This window comes from Erpetoichthys calabaricus, chromosome 2 (assembly GCF_900747795.2).
Source record: "Erpetoichthys calabaricus chromosome 2, fErpCal1.3, whole genome shotgun sequence".
NCBI lineage: Eukaryota > Metazoa > Chordata > Cladistia > Polypteriformes > Polypteridae > Erpetoichthys > Erpetoichthys calabaricus.
The window spans coordinates 166,383,679-166,405,125 of record NC_041395.2 but is presented as its reverse complement, the minus strand read 5'-3'; the positions used below and the strand labels follow the sequence as shown (position 1 = coordinate 166,405,125).

The 21,447-nt window shown below is 38.1% G+C and overlaps 1 protein-coding gene across 3 annotated transcripts in view; it reads right to left on the bottom strand.

Annotated features, from left to right (window-relative positions):
* Positions 1-21,447, bottom strand: part of ano7 (anoctamin 7) — a 117,712-nt gene that overhangs the window by 69,131 nt on the left and 27,134 nt on the right. For all 3 annotated transcript variants that reach the window (XM_051922882.1, XM_028825716.2, XM_028825717.2), the window contains one exon: positions 13,967-14,048. In XM_051922882.1, the coding sequence (XP_051778842.1) occupies positions 13,967-14,048 (82 nt within the window). The remainder of the gene's footprint in view (positions 1-13,966; positions 14,049-21,447) is intronic.

Sequence of the window (21,447 nt, the reverse complement as noted above, 5' to 3'; positions counted from 1 at the left end):
GCCAGGTATAGTAACTGAGATGCATGAGACAAAAAGCTCATAAGAATAAAACAAAACTAAAGAATACAAAATGAACATAGCTATAAACAGTCAGGAATGACTCTTCTGTCACCACCACAGAATGCAGTTAATAAGGCTACTAAAATGATGCAGTTAACACACTTCAGCTTAAGATTTAGCTGTCGATGCACGTCACTGTACAGAAACTGAGAATGCATCAGGCTGATGTGTAACATTACTACATTAAAACCTGCACACAAAAAAAGACAGATGTTAAACCACTGAACTTACCATTAGAAATGCTGAATTGGATGAATCTCCTCAAGAACCTCTCCATCTACTCATCCTTATATTCAGTCACATTTTATATTCTCACCAAGTAGTACTTTTAATTCAGTTCATTTTTATTACAAAAGACACAAGCATTGAAAATGTACAGTATATATATATGTAAGAATTCGTTCTGTGGGTTCAACATGTGTGAATGGGACAGCCTTGGAATCATGGTGCCAACTATATTCTCACCTAATCTTATATTTCACCAAAGGGGAAGATGTGTCACAATATCTCCTTGTCTATCTTCTTTTCCGACTAAGTTAGTATTCTATTGGGGTGGTGGACACACGGATTGCATGGTAAAAACAAAAACTCCCCACAAATCCTCCTGTTAAAGACAAAACACCACTTTAAATGTTCTGCTAACCAGACCACCAAGATTAGGTCAAGGAGGAACATGTCTTCTGTTGTTAGGATGTGAACCAATGTGCCGTCAGTTTCTGTGTTTGGACTACTAGTGTTACAGATGGCAACATTTACATAAAAAGGGCACTGAGAAATTAGACAAAGAGAGAATCCTAGTCAGGAAAAAGGATAAAGACAAAAGCAGAGAAAGCAATGAATGCTAAGCACCTAAGCCCAAAACGTTAACCAAAAAAACAATCCTAGCAGAATGAAAGCACTTGTCATAAAATACATTTTGACAATTTTTCCTGGATTCTCTGTGTGTTTTTAAATTATGTTATGCATATTTTGGGGAGATTATATAGACAGAGAATCCACTTCTGATATTACATTTCTTAATTGGAATTGTTATTTAAAAGTTTTAAATGGCAGTCTTTACAACTTTGTAAATTACTTCAGGAGTGTATAATCAAGTCAGATGATAGATAATATGATCTTTTGTGTCATTCAGAGAGTTGGCTATAAAAACATTGTTCTTCTTATAAACAGTTACCCTGTGCTGGTCTAAAATCTCATCCACAGTTGGTTCCTACTCTGCATCGTGTGCTACCAGAATAGACTCCAGGTCTCCAGGTCCCCAGCGTACATGAAATGGTCCTTGAAGCATTTGTAGGCTGCAGCTTCTCATCCCCAATTTTAATACATTTGAGATCCACTCAGTTTATTCTTGTACAGCACTCTTTACTGCGTAGAGGCTCAGACATCCCACACAATTACAAACTTCTTTTCATACACCTCTAGTCCTAGAGGTCTGCAGTAACTGCAGGTTTTTGCTTTAACAAAAAATTTAATTAGAATCAATTTTTTTACTACTGAAGTAAAATGTAATTTTTTGGCTTAGTTTTAGTTAACTTGTTTGTTAAGATTCAGAACCCTTAATTGCCTACTTTAGTTTTAAAAAGCTGCACTGATGTTTTCATTGTTGCCTGTTTTCTTAACCAGCCAATAGTTAATAGTGAGGTGCAAATGGCAAAAGAACCACCTGTTCTCCAGCCAATGTTCTTCCATTTAATCCTGTGTGCGTGAATCATAAACTCTCTGTGTTAATAAAATGTTTTCAATAAAAGGAGAGAGAAAGGAATGATCAAGAGGTACAAATCTATTCCAGACCACAAAGTATATGGATAATGTTCTCAGAAAACAGAAAATCTACAACGTGATAAAGATTTGTGTTGGGGGAATGAAAGCCTTAACCAGCTGTATAATGAAATACCAAATTTCAACATCTGCTAGGCCTGGTGTCTAACTACAAAATGGCTGGAATGAAAACCTGCAGCCAATGAGGAGCCCCAGGACTGGAGCCGAGTACCCCTGTCCTATGCAGTAACAGCAACATTGTAAAGGGTAGGTTGAGCTGTATTATTATAAGGAATTGGCCAAGAGATGATAATAGAAACAGGAAAAATTGTGACTGAAAAGCAGACCAAATGTCAGGCAAACAAATCTATAAGGAAAGTCTAAAGACATGTTTAAACAAAGAAGTCAGGAAACAAAACAAAAGCATCATTAGTTTGAGTAAAAAATTTGCTAACTATACTAAAAATTTGTTCTAACAGGTCTTTAATCTGCCAGAAAAGGACTATTCCTAACTACCAGGGCTGTCACTTCACTCCTCATACCTTTAGTGTGTCATTCCTAAAATTTTGTATCAGTATTTTTTCATTTTATAGAAATGTAACAAATATTACATTTTTCTAGTCATGTCTTTTTGCAGATTTTTCTTACTTTTTTCTGAAATTTAAGAATGAGGTGGGAGGTCTTAATCATTCAGGGTGTTGCTTGCTAAAGATCACACAACTGGAAATGATCCTGAAGTAGCTCCTTCTTTTTGGTAATTGTTACTGTTGGCTCTCTGTTAAATTTTCATTAGGTCCATTTCTGCTGCTCTGATTTATTCTGCAGTCATGTGTGTTTCAATACATAGGTGTCCCTTTTCATTCTGATGTATGTAGAGATTGCTGTTTTAATTTTATCCATTTCTTTGATGATTAACCATCAATTACTTAAATAGCAAAGGCAAACTTGTTGTATTAGTATGTCCTGCAAAACATGCAAAGAAGGAGGTAATATTGATGGGAACACAGCGTTTACTGCTGTACTGCTGTAAGTGCAAAAGAATGATGAGAAAATGGACAGATAACTTGTATACTTACATACTTTTTTGTATGCATGTGACCAGTTCATTCACATAATGCACATACACACATATTATATATGTGTGTATATAATTAAGAGCTAACATTTGGGGTGCTCCTTCTAATGGAATGTTATTTTGTAATGCGTTTAATAATAATCACATCTCAAACTTTAGCACTGCTGTTGAGAATCCTGTAGCAAACAGACACACTGACACTATATCTTAATAAAGGGAAAATTAAACAAAAAATGCATATCTGTATAGTATAGTATAGGCTGATTTCTGTCCATCCAGCAGTTACACAGGTTGCTTATATTCATTGTTAACATTTGCGATGCCCTGTCTACTGGAATGTATTTTGTAATGCAAGAAATAATAAAATGCTTTGCATTTCGTATTACATTTTTAGCCTTATCCTATATAGTGCTTGGGAATACTGTATACACATGAGATTCAAATTTGTGACATCCAAAATGTCATCCATTAGCTTTACACAGATATAATAAACAGAAAAATCCAGTCTAATTTGTTAAATTCCTCTAAAACACAAATAAATCTTTTTTTTTTTGGATTGACAGGATGAACATATGGCGTAGAAGATATCAATACAATATACAACATTCTCCACTTATTTCAGAGCAGGCGTGGGGAGGCCAATCATATCGAACAGAATTAGGCACAACCCCTGTACCTGGACAACACCCCAGAGGGACATGAGGAAAATGTACAAACTCCACATATGCAGCAGCCAGACAGGAGATTCAAACTCAGGCTCCTGGACCTGCTAATCATAGTGAAATGATATTGCCTGAAAGAACAGCTTATTTAACTAAAAGAGAAGTCCAAATAACAGCATCCTGGAATGAAATCCTTCAGCTGCTATGGCTATGCAAACCTTGGATTGATATAAGCAGGTTCAAAAAATGAATGGGAGAATGGATTTAGGGTGTCAATATCTTGTCCTGGAAATACCTTTAAATAGAGAACTGCACAGCCATGATAAAGTCCAATACAGACGTGTTTAGGATAGTAACTAAACAGAGATGGAGAGGAGGAAATGGGCTCTGGCTCTGTTTATTAGATGACATGATTAGTCATTTTTGACTGCAAATGTAAAAATCAAATCAAAATTCAGGGCACCATTAGGTATAAACTCCATAGCTGCTGACTGGTAACCAAAGCATAAATTAGCAAAACACAATAAGAAAGAGTAATGTCTCTTGAGCAGAGCCAGATTTTCCACAGGACTGCATATCTAAAATGATATGATAGACCACTTTTATTGTGAATGTAATCATCATTCATGCAAAATGTTTTAGCCTGGTGTTGGACTATATGAATCCTTTTGTGTTAGGCAACCTGGACCCACTGCAGTTTGCCTACAAGATAAAGATTGGAGCAGGGGATGCAATTGTCTCTCTGCTTCACAAGGTTTATTCTCACCTGGACAAAGCTGGCACCACTTTGAGGATTAAGTTTTTTGATTTCTCCAGTGCCTTCAGTACCATCCAGTCATTTCTGTTAAGGGGTAAACTCAGAGATATGCAGATGGTGGTGCCTCTGGTGTCCTGGATAATGGACTATGTTACCTATGGTGTCCTGGATAATGGACTATCTGTTGGGCAGACCGCAGTTTGAAAGACTCAAGGATGTGAGCGACACTGGTGCACCATAAGGAACAATCCTGTCTCCATTTCTCTTTACTCTGCACTCTCAGACTATAAATATAACACCAGATTATGTCACTTGCAGAAATTCTCAGATGACTGAGCACTTATTGATAAAGGGGATGAGGGAGATTATAAGAATCAGGTGGAGAACTTTTGTTGCTTGGTGCAAAGAGAATGGTCTGCACCTTAACATCAGTAAAACTAAGAAACTGGTTGTTGACTTTCCCCTCACCAAAGAGCCTCTATGTCTGGTCACTACTATTCAGGGAGTGGGTGTAGAGGTAGTGCACTCCTACAAGTGCTTGGGGTCCACATCAACCACAGAGCAATCACTAAGAAACTACTGTATATAAGAAAGGGCAGAGCAGGCTCTTTTTCCTTAGGAGACTGCATCCCTTCATTCCTGTGTTCTTTGACAACTCTGTGATGGTGATTTTCTATGCTGTTGTCTTGGGCTGCTAACATCACTTAACTCTTTCAGGGTGGATGTTGACTTTTGTCAAAAGGGAGGAGTCAATGCTGGTAGTCAACTGTAAATGGTGGCAAAACCTGCAGTTTATGTTGTAGTTGGACTCTCTTTGCTAGAAGGAAAGTTAGCTTCATTACTTTGACCGAGATTCCCTGTCACTCCTGTGAATAGCATGGAAGAAACGGCAAAAATGGTATAGACATCTGCCGAGAGATCAAAGCAAATGCGTAAAGAAAAATACTCTGTGGATGACGTTTTCCATATTATCGCTAAATTGTGATCAAAAACTAATGTGAGGTACCAGTGATTGATCCCCAGCTGATCGTGGTGATGAACAGGTTCATGTACTTCATGCGCTATTGGCAACATTCGCCTTGGAGCAATGCCACTTACAGTGACGACAGGTACAAACCAGATTGCAATATACTGCGACCGTGACTACCAATACCTCGTGAAGATAGCCTGGCTGCTGGCCTGCCGTTCATTCCCGCCGAACTGGTGGCCACAGCATGCAGCAACAGATATTTTATGTTGATTTACGTGTGAAACCATTGCTTGATGTGCTTTTCAGAACACTGTGTTTTTTGGAAAAAATATTTAGCCCTCAGGGAGTTAAAGAGGGGCCCACTGAATCAAAAAGCCAGTTAAAAGGGCAAGCTCAGTTATGGACACACTCTGGATTCCCTGGAGGTTGCACCAAAGGAGAGTGTTAAATAAAACTGAGTGCCATTATGAACAAATCTGGACATCCTCTCTCTGATGCAGTAACACTGAGGACTTTCAGCTAATGAATTATTCAGCAGAGGTGTGTCAAGAAATGCTAATGGGGCACCTTTATACCAACAGCAATACATCTGCATAATGCCTCATGGTGACTATGCCGGCAAAGTCAGAAGTTTTCTTTCTTTTTAAATTTTCTTCCTTTTTAGTCATTCTGGTGTGTGTTCATACCAAAGTATGTTTATATAGTTATTTGTCCATTTATGTATTTATTCATTTATGTAAAAAGTCAAATTTCCCACTGAGGATAAATAATGTTCTGGCTATCTATCCATTCAATACAGTAATTAAATGTCTAGGCGTCATCCATACCTGTACAGCATTCAAAAACAACAAAGGGATGATGGACATACTGCATGTGAGTCTACAATTGCCAAGGGTGGGACATCAAATAAATTGCCCTGTAAATACACACAACACTTGGATCAGCTGAATTAGTCATGTGACCGAGGTTAGGTATTCGTGGTATGTTTGTTATCTTGCAGGATATCCTGTTGTATTAAGAAAATCCTATCACCCTAGCATGACACCATGCTGCGTCTTAGATAAACAGAGTAGCGCTTTGAAGTAGTTAAATGTGTCTTAAACTTGTTAGCTTCTGTTTTTCACAAACCAACAGACAGACGGACCTACCTGAAAAGTGATAGCTTCCGCCCCAAGCATATAAGGCGCTCCATTATTTTCAGCCAAGCAATACGGTACAATCGTATTTGCTCAGACCCGACAGACCGGGATCAACAACTACAGGAGCTCAGACAAGATTTCATCAGACAAGGTTACACCCCCAAAACAACAGACACTCAAATAAGAAGAGCTACTGCCATACCCAGAGACAACCTTCTGGAATATAAAAACAAAGACAACAAGAACCGCATCCCCCTTGTTGTCACCTACAACCCACATCTTGAAACACTTCAAAAAATTATAAAAGAACTTCAGCCAATACTAAACAATGTCCAAACACTGAAAAATGTATTTCCTGAACCTCCCCTCCTGGCATACAGACAACCACCAAACCTTCAACAACTAATTGTCTGAAGCTCCCTAAGTGAACCAACAGAAAAAGGCATATCTCCATGCTTACAGAAAAGATGCAAAACATGTGCCCACATCTATGATACAGACCGTATAGTTATACCACACTGCCGACTTGAACATCACATAAAGGGATCATTTTCCTGCAGATCATCTAATGTGGTCTACCTAATTTTCTGCACGAAATGTCCTGACACTGCACTGTATGTGGGAGAAACTGGACAAACACTCCGCCAGAGAATGAATTTACACAGGTTCCACATTAAACATGGCAACACAGATGTTCCTGTAGCGGCCCACTTCAACAGCCATGGACATTGTGAGAGGGACTTTAAAGTCACAGTGCTTATGGGCAACTTCAAAACACAGCAAGAGAGAAAAGAATGAGAAGTTAAACTCATGCTAAAATTTAATACATTACAACATGGATTGAATAGAGACAAGAGTTTTATGGCCAGATATGAGGATTGTTTACATCTCTCAGAATGACAGACAACCTGTCTACAGATCCACATTGTTTTGAAAAAACTCATTACAAACTTCAAAAGACTTTGTTGGACAGTTATCTTATCCAGAGATCTTGACAATACATTGTTCTTCTCTCTCTTGTTAAATTAATCCTAGCCTGAATGAATCTATTAATTTTTTACATTTAAAATTTCTCATTTAAAGATTTACCAATGTTGTTTCTTGTCCTAGAGTGTGTATATAAACATAGGGAACTTCAGTCTCTGTATTACATCTTGCCTGAAGAAGGGGCCTGAGTTGCCTCGAAAGCTTGCATATTGTAATCTTTTTAGTTAGCCAATAAAAGGTGTCATATTGCTTGGCTTTTCTCTACATTCATAATGGCTAACGCGGTACAACACCCTAGTACTACAGGTTCCTACAAAAATCAACATTTAAAAGAGGAATAAGAGGGCTGCCATCCATTTATCTTCTTATTAGACAGGCTCAGCCAGACATCAGGATACACGGTTTATACAGTTCATCTCCAATGTCAGCTTTTGTTAACATAAATGCTACACCTAGGATAAATTAGGATGTGTTTTCATCTTTAATAACTTATTATAGCCAACAGTATTTACGTGAAAAACAAGAGGGGCGATAAAAAAAAAAAAACAGTGTTTTCATTACAACTAATTTTCTTGTCAACAAGACCTTTCTGCACATGACTACATGTCGAGAATAAAGTTGATATATACTTTTTAGCTTCACTGTGTCCATATTTTTTTTTCTTCTCCGTGGCCCTAATACACTTCCATACATGACTGATGTGTTAGAATATTATACAGTAGGGAAAAAAAAAAATATAGGAAACCGGACAGGAAAAAAGCTTAATAATAATAATGCCATACATGACTACTTACACACTAAGGAGGGCTGACCAATTCCAAAATAGACTCTGATTCACCGAGTTAATTTCTGTTTAATCCTTTGGTTTCTGTAAATATTTACACTGCTGTCTGCTGTATTTTATCGTCAGCAACATCGGAATAGCTTTGGCTCTTCAAAGCAGCATTCGATTTTAGGGCAGCCAAAGTCAATGTGACAAATCAAGTAATGAAATGCATTTATTATGTTACAGCTGCTGGTTTTACTGTTTCACAGATGTTGATAATGTGGATTATTTGCTCTCAGTATTTACATTTGGGGTCCTGTTTGGAATGGAGTCCTCTCTTATACCCGAAGTAGCAAAATCAGTGTACTGAAGTAAGTGGAATTGAGCGCACAAATGCAAGAGTGGTACACGTCTCTATATTAAACAATATACTAAGCAATGAAGTGCTGTTTTATTTAGTGTCAATTATCCAACACACTATACAGACAACGACAGCAGAGCAGCACTTTATTTATTGAACCCTTAAGCCTAATAATATCTGTATGAAATTTGTCAGTCATTTTCCAACCCGCTATATCCTAACACATTGTCACGTAAATAAACTTTATGATATACTAGATGAAATACCCAATGTTGCCCCGGAATATTTGTAGAATGGGTTAATTTAAAGAAAGCAAAGGCTTGTGTGTTTTTTAAATGGTGACCGAGTTATTATTACTTGCTGTCCCATCTGTCATCCACATTGCCTCTCCATCAATGTCTCTGCTCTCATGAGTTTAGAAATTGTTGTTTTTGGGTCCATTAGGATTCCACAATTGCGGTAACTCCTTACTGGGTTGTAACCATAAACTCCATCATGTCCGACTCACCCTTCTTAGTTCAAGGGGTACAGTTTGTAGTTCTTAAATTATGAAGAAAAGTCGACAAAGCAATAGTTAAACAGCAACTCGTTGATCCTCCTTTGTGTTGTGCTGCACTTCCACGCTTGATCAAGCCTCACCCAACACCCCCCTGAAAAAGCATAAGATACTCCATTATAAGTTACAGTAGATAGAAGCAGCATACAGCACTGCCCAGGTAAGTAATGTAAAGCTCTGGTTATTTTGTCTGCTCGGCTGCCTTTACTCTGTTCAGATGTTTCACTTGCTATGAACCAACAGTTGGCACTGATGTGCAAACTGTAGAACACTGGAAAAAGAAACACTGGAACCCTCAGGGTCAAAATTAGTCTGTCTTGTCTGCATGGTGCTAGAAAGCAAGTATGCACAATTTGGTACAGATCAGTCAAAGTTCATAGGATTGCCCAGGGAACAAACACAAAGACAGATATTATATATATTTTCATATATTCAACACAAATGTAAAATAGGTAAGACAATATGTCAGAGGCTAGGCAGGCCATTTTTTATATATATTTATCTAGGCAAAAATGTGCAAATGGAGTTGACTGTTTGCTCTAAGTTGTTCTGGTATGTTTCAGCACAGCTACGCCCTGAGATGACTTGTTCCCTTATCCAGAGCTGACCATTGTCATGTATGCGAAGCTTCTAGAATAAGCTCCAGCACTCCCATAACTCTAATTAGAATTAACAGATTGAGAAAATGAATGGGTCTTAAATAATAATTTAATTTTTAATAATTCCACCTTTATCTAGAAATAACAAGGTATGATTACTTTATCAACAGTGTTTCATAAATATATGTCGGTTGAATAAAAAGCATTAAATCTGCTTCTTTAATCTTCAGTGTGAACATTCTCCTTAATAGTTTGCTGCATTTAATAATTTATTTAAAGCAGTTACTTTCTTGTGAGCATATGCACAACATCGATTTTGCCAATCCTTTGGGTATTCAATGCAACTTCCTCTTGTCATTGTTGACTGTCACTACTTTGATGTGCTTAAGAAATAAAAGCTCTCAGGCAAAAAAAAAAATTTTTAGCAAGAAAATGGACATACAGAACAAGAGGCATCCTCAAACTACAATAAAATAGAGCAAAGAAAATCATGGTTTGAAAAACTACTGTCTACACCACATTGCCTGATAATCAATACTTAAATAAATAAGCAGAGAACATTATGTTCAGGTGAGAGAAAAGACTGGCATTCCAGGTAACAGTGGGCATTACTTGCCCCTCATGATTGATAGATAGATAGATAGATAGATAGATAGATAGATAGATAGATAGATAGATAGATAGATAGATAGATAGATAGATAGATAGATAGATAGATAGATAGATAGATAGATAGATAGATAGATAGATAGATAGATAGATAGATAGATAGATAGATAGATAGATAGATAGATAGATAGATAGATAGATAGATAGATAGATAGATAGATAGATAGATAGATAGATAGATAGATAGATAGATAGATAGATATAGATAGATATAGATAGATAGATAGATAGATAGAATGTAAGCTCTGGTAAAGGCAATACACATAGCTATGCCACAAATGCTGTTGCAATATCACCGGATGGCAGTAGGACAGGTGTTTATAGAAAAAGCACCAGGGAACAGAAATTATTAGGGGAAGGAGGAGAATTGAGGACAGTCTTCAATATACAGAAGTCCCCAGTCTAACAGGTGGTAAGTAGGTAGGCCAATTACACAATACCCATGCTGGACATTTTTTGGTGGAGGGTGGGGTGGGGGAGATAAATGGGGTTGGCAAGCCATTTTAAGTGTTTAAGATTTAGGGTTACAGGGATGCTGAGAGTATTCAGTAGGAGTTTTAGGGAAACAGCCAGGAGGCATTCTTAATCTCAGAAGTGATTACTCACAAGTCTCAGAAAGAATTTCATGGTTGCAGCTTAAAAGTTCATTCCAAGCAGTATATCAAGTGAATGTGGAATTAAAAGGCAAGATGAAGGTACAGACAGAGAAAGAGAGGCAGCTAATAGACAAGACAGTGTTTGTGTACATATTGGTGGGCAAGTGAAACAGACATCATGTTTGGCAAACCAGGGTTTTGGGCTATACAGAGGGTCCCGGAACATCTAATTCACTCTATGGATGTCTTGATAGCCTCAAAGTCAAACCTGTAGAAGGTTTCTAAATTTAAGTTTTAAAAATATAGTGTTGTAAATCATAGCGCACATTAATACGTATGCAAGAAAAACAAAAATGAGTTTAGAGGTAAATGCAATGGTTGTTCCTTTTATTTAGCCTGCTTTTCCCTCAAAATGATGTGCTTCTGCCTTCTTTACTTTTAACTAGTTGGAGTTGCAGCACCGATCTGTGGCAGGATGGCTTTGTGGCCAATTAGCTGCAAAGTACATAGCATGCAATTACTGTGATCTACGTGATGAAATTACCAGTTTAGCTAGTCACTTTCATTTAGCTGTAGAAGTTCTCTGCTCTTGAATTTTTTTTTTTTTTTTAAAGAAGCAAAGTCAGAACAATGAAAATGTTTCAAATGAAAAAGTTATCCTAAATGTTTTTCTACCGTTGAAGCTTCCTCGGCTATAGCAAGCAAATCGATGGCTTCTACTTCCCCACAAAGAGGTGGGAATGTGCCACGAAAGTGGTAGTTCTTCATGATGCTGGTCAGAATTACAAGGTGTTGTGGCTTTTTTTGTTCATAGATTGCTTATCAGAGTATGGATGTGATTGATACGCATAGTCTAAGTGACAGAATTCTACATAGCTAATCGTACACTGAGTTACCAGTTTACTAGTTACGTACCCACATTCCCACAAATTCTACATTTGAATACGTCATACATTACATAATAACAGAGTGTGATATAAATCGAGCAGAAGCATTTCTAGCATTAGATAGTGTTAAACTGAGTGATGCAATTGGCATAGCAAGAGACCTTAGTGTCTTTGAATGTGATATGACCAAACGGTACCACATATGCTTTAGGATCTCCCAAATAGCCATTTCAAAGATGTACCAAGAATGGTGAGAAAGGCTATCAATAATAGACAATCCCGTAAACAGAAATAACTTGTGAATCACAGGAGCAAACAGATGGGCCTCAACTAGGGAAAAAAAAGAAAAAAGAATCACAACCAAATGAATCATTGGTGTCCCTAATGTCATCTCAGATCACACCACATATCAGACTTTGTCGCATATGATCATCAATTGGCAAACAGCATGTCAGATACCACTGTTGCTGATGAAAACCATTTATGAACATCTCCAGTGGCATAGAAGCATCAAAAGTGAATTGTTGAGGATTGGAAAAAATGTTGCTTGGTTGAATGAATCCAGGTACTTTCTATATCATGCTAACCAGAATGATCAGCATTTGATGGAAGTAACAACTCCATGGAGCTATCCTTTTTGGTGTCACCATTACAGGCTGGTGGTAAAAACATGATGGTGTGAGGTATGCTTTCCTAGCACATATAAGAGCCCCCAATTTATGGAGGTATGAAATGGAAGTTGTATCTGAATTGTTGCTCACCAAGATCATCTCTTTATTGCTACTGTTTATCCGCACTTGAATAGAAACATGCATAATCTATTACAGACACACTCACTATACACACAGAGGTACCCACACATTTACATATTCATATATGTATACTAATACATACATACACACCTATTTATATTTGCATATATTTTTTTCTTCAAAGTAAACTTTACACTACATTGTCTAACGTACAAGGGAAAGACTGCTGTGAAGGCAGCAGGAGTAATCACCATGCCATCAACCCACCCAACCATGGTAGTGCATGTGCTCATTCAGCAGCAGGCAGTCACAGGTCAGCCAGTTTCCTGTAAACATTGCAACATAATGAATAACTTGTGTAGAACTTTCCCACCTGGAGAAGCTCACATGGTGACCACAGCAGGCAACTGGCGACCACAATAAAGGTACTGGGAGTCTGCAATCACCGTTGTGGCAGCGGCTTATGGTCTGTTGGCTCTGTGTGTTTCAGCATAAGGGAACTGGAGTGGGCTAGTGAGTAAGGTCAGTTTTGCAATAGGTACAGAACTTGCAGGAAGCTTCAGTATCAAAAAATACTGGTATTGCAAATCAACCTCTGGACAAATTAACTTTGCTGTAAGCAGGATGGTTCTCCATTTCTTGACTATACACTCACCATCCAACCTACACCAGTGTCCAATGCAATATTTAATAATCAATAGCCTCTGAGTTATGAAACACAGTCTTAAAGCAGTTGGGTGACAACAATAATTTGATTATGATGTCGGAGATGCTCTGTCATGTCACACTTCGCTGCCTTAGACATCACTTCTGCCTACAGTATATCCTTTAAGTTGCTTTTGGAATCTGTTCTGTGTTTGTAACTCTCTGCCTGTATGTGCGTGTTTGACTCTCAATTCTGCTTTGTGCCTGGTGGTTTATTCAGAATTCTGTAAAGACCATTTCATTTTTGAAAATCAATTCAGTGCTTTTATTTATATGCATAAAAAAAGAAATAACTGTGCCATTTCAAAGACAGACTTATTATTTTAGTCACATAATGGAACAGTGGTTAGTACTGTGGCCTCACATTTCCAGAAGATGGAGTTCACATCCCACATACCTGGACATGGTCATTGTGAAATTTGCAATAATAATATTCTCCCTTTTAATCCAAATTCTCCTTCCACCTTCAAGGATGCCTACGTTAAAGTGATTATTGGCTACAGATTGACCCAGTTTGAAAGTGTTGGTATGTGTTCACTCATCACACAGTATCAGTGTATCCTATGCTGGCCTTGGGTACAAAGCTGCTAAAATGAGGCCTGGTTCCTGTAACCCTGAAATGTCCAAAGGTTTGAAACAGACTTAAAGTATTATATTAATACTTTACCAATCCGAGTGATCCCATCACTGAAGACATTGGAATTTGTCATTTCCTTGGAGCTTTTCTCATTTTCTTGTTGTCTATTAATCTAAAAATAGAGGAGAAAAAAATTTTAGATGTAGCAATAAGAAAAATGGTAAATTGAATAAGCTGAATATGTTAGAAATCAAAGCATCACATGGATGGTTAAACGTTAAGATACTCTTATATAGCCACCATTCCATTTTCCAAACCTGGTTATCCAGAGTAGGGTTGTGGGAGAGCTGGAGTCTGTCCAGTAAGCATTACACTCAAGACAAGAACAACATCTGGACAAGGTGCCAACCTATGTGTGTACAAACACACACACCGGACAATTTAGCAACGGTAATCCACCTAACCTGAGGGCCTTTGGATTGTAGAAGGAAATGCAACACACAGAGGAAACACACACAGACTGAGGAGAACATGAAGCCACCATGGACAGAGCACCTGGGACATGGACCCTGGTCTCCTTCTTGTGAGGTGGCAGCACTACCACTGTACCATTATACTGCCCTGTTATATAACCCCTGTAAGTGCCCTAAGGGATGGAGTGGTACTCTGAAAGGGGTGAAGGGCGATTCCTGGCCTGGATGGGAGGCCATATTGGATGGACAATATATATGGAGGCGTAACTTGGCTGAGATGGTGCTTGATTATTATCCCAGTTAGTTGATTATTATCCCAATTGAGGTGGAAGATTAATGGATGGACTTGAGGAGATTGTCTGTCAAAAGCAGTTTGTCCTCCAGTACCATAGATGGCAGTCCAGCCCCAGGTTGAACACCCAGAGGGATCCATGGGATTCATAGTCATGAGGGACAATGCCATCAGGGTCCTTGGGTGCTGTAGGGAGAAAAACTCCCTGTTTTGTGGAGCTTCCACATTACCCAGAAGTGCTTCCATCATTCAGTGCTATGGCACCAGAAGTACTCTCACCTGGAGAAGTGGAAGGAGAAAGAAAAGAAGAATATTTGTGTTTATGCCAATTTTGAAGCCTTTTTTATAAAGGTATTGTTGAAAATAAACCTTTTATTTAAACCTGAGACTTGTGTCTGTGAAGTCGTGTTTGGGGTGCTGCAGCATACCCTTACTCGTCACACCCATTAAGCAGAATAAACATTTACCCCACCTTTTACAATTAATGATAAGGGAAACTAATTTGTTAAACTGTAAAATCTATAGACACTGTAATCATTCATTTATTTGTTTATTCCATTCTGGACACACCAACACACAAGATGTAATTGGAGAGAAATCCTCAAGGAAACACAGAAAATAAGAAAACTCTACACAAGCAGTCCTTGGACTGAGAAAAGAATCCCTATCACTGGAGCTGGATGGCAGCAACAGTAACCATTGGGTCAACCCCAATGTAATAATTTGTATTAACAAAAAAAAAAAAAAAATCTCCTCCCAAATTTTCCAGTCCATTTTATGTTTAAGGTCACGAGGAAGCTGGTGGCTATTCTGGCAAGAACAGACACATGACAGGAAGCCAGTTGTAACCTGACTTAGAGCCGCGAAGTCTAGGACCTCTGCATGCTCACAGGGAGAACAAGTATACTGCATACAGAAAGCATATAACTTGTGCCTTGGAATATGCACTACTTTTTGGCCATTTTCATGATGATTTTTTTTGCACTGCAATGAAGCACATGAATGTTTTAATTGACTATTTGATTTTAAACCAGTCTCTCTACTTCTGTAGGTACTCTAATAGAATAACAAAATAAATCTTCTTACAAAGAATCCAAAGAATGGAGCAAATCTGAATGTGACAAAGCTGTAAGCACGGTGGATTAGCACTGTAAAGTAACCTAAAAGCTTGACCAAAATTCTTTCAAAACACCATAGAAATTTACCAGCTCTATTTAAAAGGTTTTCTGTGCCAAAACAGACTATTTGACATTACACTGAACTCACCAGTTTACCTTAATATGCATTTGTATCACAGCCAAAACAATCCCTACAAGTGAACAGCTCAATTTTAACATTTATTCAAATCCTTAGTTTTCTCTCAGAAAGGATGGATGGAGATAGGATAGATAGATAGGATAGATAAGATAGATAAGATAGATAAGATAGATAGATAGATAGATAGATAGATAGATAGATAGATAGATAGATAGATAGATAGATAGATAGGACTTTATTAATCCCTAGGGGAAATTCACATAAGCAAATCAAATGGCCGAAGGGTCCAACTGGCACTGCTTGTCTTGTCACAGAATCAAAAGCTTATAATAGGACTCCCTTCCTTCCGTAAATAAGGGGTCACAATGTAAATCAATACAAAGTTCATCGCTGGCCAGAGCTGTTCAATGTTGATGTTTTGGGGCTGTTATCAACACTTTGGCTAAGCTTTGCTACCGTTCCTGCACATTTGTAGAATCTGGTCTTAATTCATTAGTAAGATGCTCGTGCAGAAACCGCAAGATGTTTTAATGAAGAAGAGATAGTTCAGCAGAATTATAAGATTTAATTTGAAAGGTCTAATCCAGTGCGCTACTTGAGTAGCTTACTGCAGCTATAGAGAAGCTTGCATTTTCTCCTTTTTGGTAGTTCGATCTTCTGTATGCAACTGACGAACAACAAATCCCAGTATTTAAAGCAGGCATTTGAGTCAAATTAACTGAAAGTTGGGGTCATGTGGGCAGACCTTACTCATGAATAAACTCTCACTTGAGTTATGCTAAGGAGTCTACGATGGAACTCAATATAATTCTTGTGGATCAAACAGTAAGAAGAGTCTCTATCCAAAAAAAGCAACAGTAAATGTTCAATTATTAGGGAGAGATATGGCAAAAAATAGCCAAGACAAGAGATTAAAAACATCTAAAAATGACAAAGACATGAGTCAACTTCATCCCACACTTCCTATCACAGTATAAATAAGGTATACAGGCAGCGACTAAAAAAATGGAAACCCCAACAGGAAGTTAAATAGTTTGTCAGCTCACTTGGGAGGACTTCCACAGGAAAGTCAATAAAAACCATGCCTTCTTCATGGAATTGGCAAGTACTACTGCTGACATCATTCCAGGATCTCCTAACACGAAGCCTCAGAGCAAGCAGAGTTAATTTTCATTACCAAATGTTTTTCACAATTACTCATCTTTCAAACTTACAGAGGTCTCAGCCTTCTGTGATATTTGTCATAATGATGAAATTATAGAAAACAAGTTTCGATCCTGGAGCATGCTGGGATAATAATTGCTTAACCAACTCAGGGACCACAACAGAGTGAAAGTGTTTGATTTTAACGGACTTGTTGCGGCTCCTGCCTGTCAATCTTGCTCACACACACACAATTATTGCTAGTATGGCCTTCCTCTCTGTGCTGCCTTTCAGCTCAACCCCATATCCCAAGATAAACTTAAAACACTTTTCCCCTTACACTTCCAATTCCCTCATTCTAGTTTTGACCTTCCAAAAAGCAAGGTCTACTTTTATTTTAACACAGGAGAAGTTAAAATGTCAAAGTCAAAGCGAACTTTATTGTCATCTCAACCATATACAAGTATACAGATAGACAAAATTGTGAAGCTCAGGGTCTACAGTGTAACAACACTTTTTTATTGAAGTGCAAATAAAAAATTAAAAATAATTTAAATTAAAATTTAAAATTAAAATTAAAACACAAACAAGACATTGTGCAAAGACAAGATTGATGCAATGTATGGTATTATGCAGGTTATCTATGAAAAACAGTGAATTTTAAATTTATCATTATTTCAATATGTATTACAATTCACTAGAAGTGGGGGCAAAAACTAAAACAGGCAGATTTGAGGACTAATGGAATGATGGCTGAATGGACATTTTAGTTTTCAAAGTATTTTTTCCAATAATCAAGTCTCAGGGAAGTAGAGCTTTCTGGGTGTTAGGCAAAAACTCACACTGGATTGGGCTCTAATCCTTGTCTCCACTGAGCACACATCTCCACAAGCCCAGACTCACCAATGCTACTTTACTTTTGGATTACCAGTCATCCTCAACTTGTATGTGTTTGGCTGTATAATACATGGAGTGTCTAGAGAAAAAAAAAAATTTTGGCTGTGTAAAAGGCGCTATATAGCGCCCGACCCGGCACAGACTCAGGCAGAGGCACGTACTTAAATAAAACGCTCTTTATTATTTCTTCAGCCGTGGGGCACACCTTCCCCGTGTCCCACAGGCCCAACACAGTCCCAAATACACTCACAATCTCTCTCTTTTCACCTCAGCACCACCACTCCTCCTCAGGCTTAGTCCTCCTCCTCCCGACTCTGGCACTCTCCTTGCCGCCTCCTCTGACCTCGTCCACCTCCTCACCCGACTCCAGCCTTGATTGTAGGGCGGCGGCTCGTTATATAGGCGGCTGATTGAGGGCCGCACCCGGCCACCTGCCACAGCTGCCTATGAAAATCACGTTCAATACACAACAATACTCTCCTCGGGGGCCAATTTAAATTATCCACTAATATTTGGGATGTGAGAGAATAACCAGAGTCCTTGAAGATAAAACCCACACAAACAGGGAGAAGACGTGCAAAACTCAGCAATGAGCACAGCCATGATGGAACCTGAATACAGGGCTTACTTAAGAGTCTGGTTTTGCTTTTTTATTGTACATTTAGTTAAGATTTGAATCTTAATGCTTTGGGTGGAGGACATCTATCTAGCAGGAGCATCATCATGGTGACAATGCAATGTGATGAACAGTGGTTCAGTGGTTAGTGTTGCTGCAATATCAAGCATCCTGGATTTGAGTCCCATGCCTGGTTGTGGTCTACTGTATGTAGAGTGAAATTTTTCCATATGTCTGTGCAGGCTTTTTCTAGGCACTCCACTTTTCTTCGTGTTAGACTGAATGGTGATTTGAGTGTGGGCATGTCAGAGACTGGGCCCTGTGATTGAATGGCATCCCTGCCTTGCATTTCTTGCTGCAAAGATAGGATCCAGGACTACCTGATCCTAAATTGCATTAAATAAAAATAAGAATATATTAATCCTGTTAAGAAGACTAATACGTACCTTTAAGTTAAGGTAAAAAGTAAGTCAAAATGAAACTAAGGTCAAGGTCATCAGCAACTGTGTAAACATACAGCCAGGGCCATAAGTATTTGGAGAGTGACACAATTTTCATAATTTTGATTTTGTATGCCACCACAGTGGATTTGAAATAAAGCAATCAAAATGTGATTGAAGTATAGACTTTCAGCTTTAATTTAAGGGGTTTACCAGAAATATTGTATAAGCCGTTTAGGAATGACACATTTTTATACATGGTCCCCCTATTTTCAGGGGCTCAAAAGTATTTGGACAAATGACTGATTTCATTAACTCTAAAGCAGGTTGAAGTTCTGGAATTGATTCCACTGGTGGAATTTGCATTTGGAAGCTGTCACTGTGATCTCTCAATATGAGATCCAAAGAGTTGTTCATGCAAGTAAAAACAGTCCATCATTAGGCTTTAAAAAAAGAAAACAAACCCTTTAGAGAAACAACAGAAACACAAGGAGTGGTCAAAACAACCATCTGGTACATTACACTGGAGAACTCAGCAATGCCAGAAGGTCTGAAAAACCACAGAAGACAACTGTTGGATGATTACAGAATTCTATACTTAGTGAAGAAGAATCCCTTCACAACATTTAGATAAACCAAGAACACTCTCCAGGAGGTAGATCAATCATTGTCAAAGTCTACAATCAAGAGAAGACTTGAGGGTTCAGAGGGTTTACCACAGAGTGCAAACCACTGATAAATCTCAAACTTAGGAAGGACTGATTACACTTTGACAGAAAACTTTTTTCAAAAACCTTTCCAGTTCTGGAACAATTTTCTTTGGACAAAGGAAACTAAGATCAATATATACCAGAATGTTGGAAAGAGAAGAGTATGGAGATAAGAAGAAATGGCTCATGATCCAATGAATACCACATCATCTTTGAAACATGGTGGAGGCAGTGTTATGGCATGAGCATGCATGACTGCGAATTGAAGTCAGTCACTTGTGTTTATTGATGACTGACTGCTGGCAGAAGTATCAGGATGATTTCTGAAGTATACAGGGTTATACTATCTGCTCAGATTCGGCCAAACTCTGCAAAACTGACAGGACAACATTTCACAGTACAGATGGGCAATGAGCCAAAACATACTGCAAAAACAAATCAAGTGCTTTACAAGGCAAATAAGCAGAATATTCTTCAATGACCAAGTCAATCAACTGACCTCAACCCAACTGAACATGCATTTCACTTGCAGAAGACAAAACTGATGGCAGAAAGTCCCACAAACAAGCAACAACTGAAGACAGCTGCAGTAAAGGCCTGGCAAAGCATCACTAGAGTGGAATCCCTGCACTTGCAGATAGCCATGGGTTCCAGACTTCAGTCAGTCATTGATTGTAAAGGATTTTCAACCAAATATTGAAAATGATCATTATTATTTATGATTATGTTAGTTTGTCCAAATATTTTTCAGCCCCTGAAAGTAGGGGGACCATGTACAAAAATGTCTGTCATACCTAAACAGCTCATACAATATTTTTGTTAAACCCCTTAAATTAAAGCTGAAAATCTATACTTCAATCTCATAATAATTGCTTTGTTTCAAATCTACTGTGGTAGTGTACAAAGACAAATTTATGAAAATTGTGTCACTGTCCAAATACTTATGGACTGAGTTGTACATAGTGGGATGAGACAACATATCTCCATGAGCCATGGTGTAATATATAGCAACATACAACAAAGTACAAGTCGTGGTAGAAGCAATACAATAAATAGACAATAAATACAACAAATAGACAAACAGACCATGCAAAAATGTAACAATATTCATTTTTATGTATTCAAAATTCTGATGGTCTGCAGTATGAAACTGTTAATCAGTCCAGTGGAAGGTGTTGGGGGAAAAAAAGTCAGTTTGAGTTCAGCAAGAGATAAGGAATCATGGATGTAATTTTTGCATTTTGTACATTAATGGCAGGCACAGAGAAGGAAGGAAAGATCTAGAAATGACTTTTTAGACCTTGGGAAACCTTGTGATACAGTTCCAAGAGAGGAGACATGGTTGGTCTTGAGAAAGAAAAAGGAACCTGAGCAATACATAACACTCTTGAACTCTGCATGGCAGTTGTACATAAAGCAGGAAGAGGAGAGTGGGATTACTTCAGGGTACGCCATTGATCCCTATGTTTTTATGGATAAGAGCTGCAAAGTGAAGAGCAAGTCTCCATAGTCATCACTTTTTATGGAAGACCTTTAGTAGAGCTTTAAAAGTTACAAGGAAGGAACTAGAAAAAGAGAATTAGTGAAATGGAGGGATGTTCTAGAGAGTAGAGAGATGAAGATACTGTAAGCAGATCAAAAACTGAATATATGATCTGCCAGAGTGGAGAAACTGATGATGGAAAAGTGAAACTTGAGGCAAATTAGTTGGTTTTGAAATTAGGCAAAGAATCAGAGAGGGAT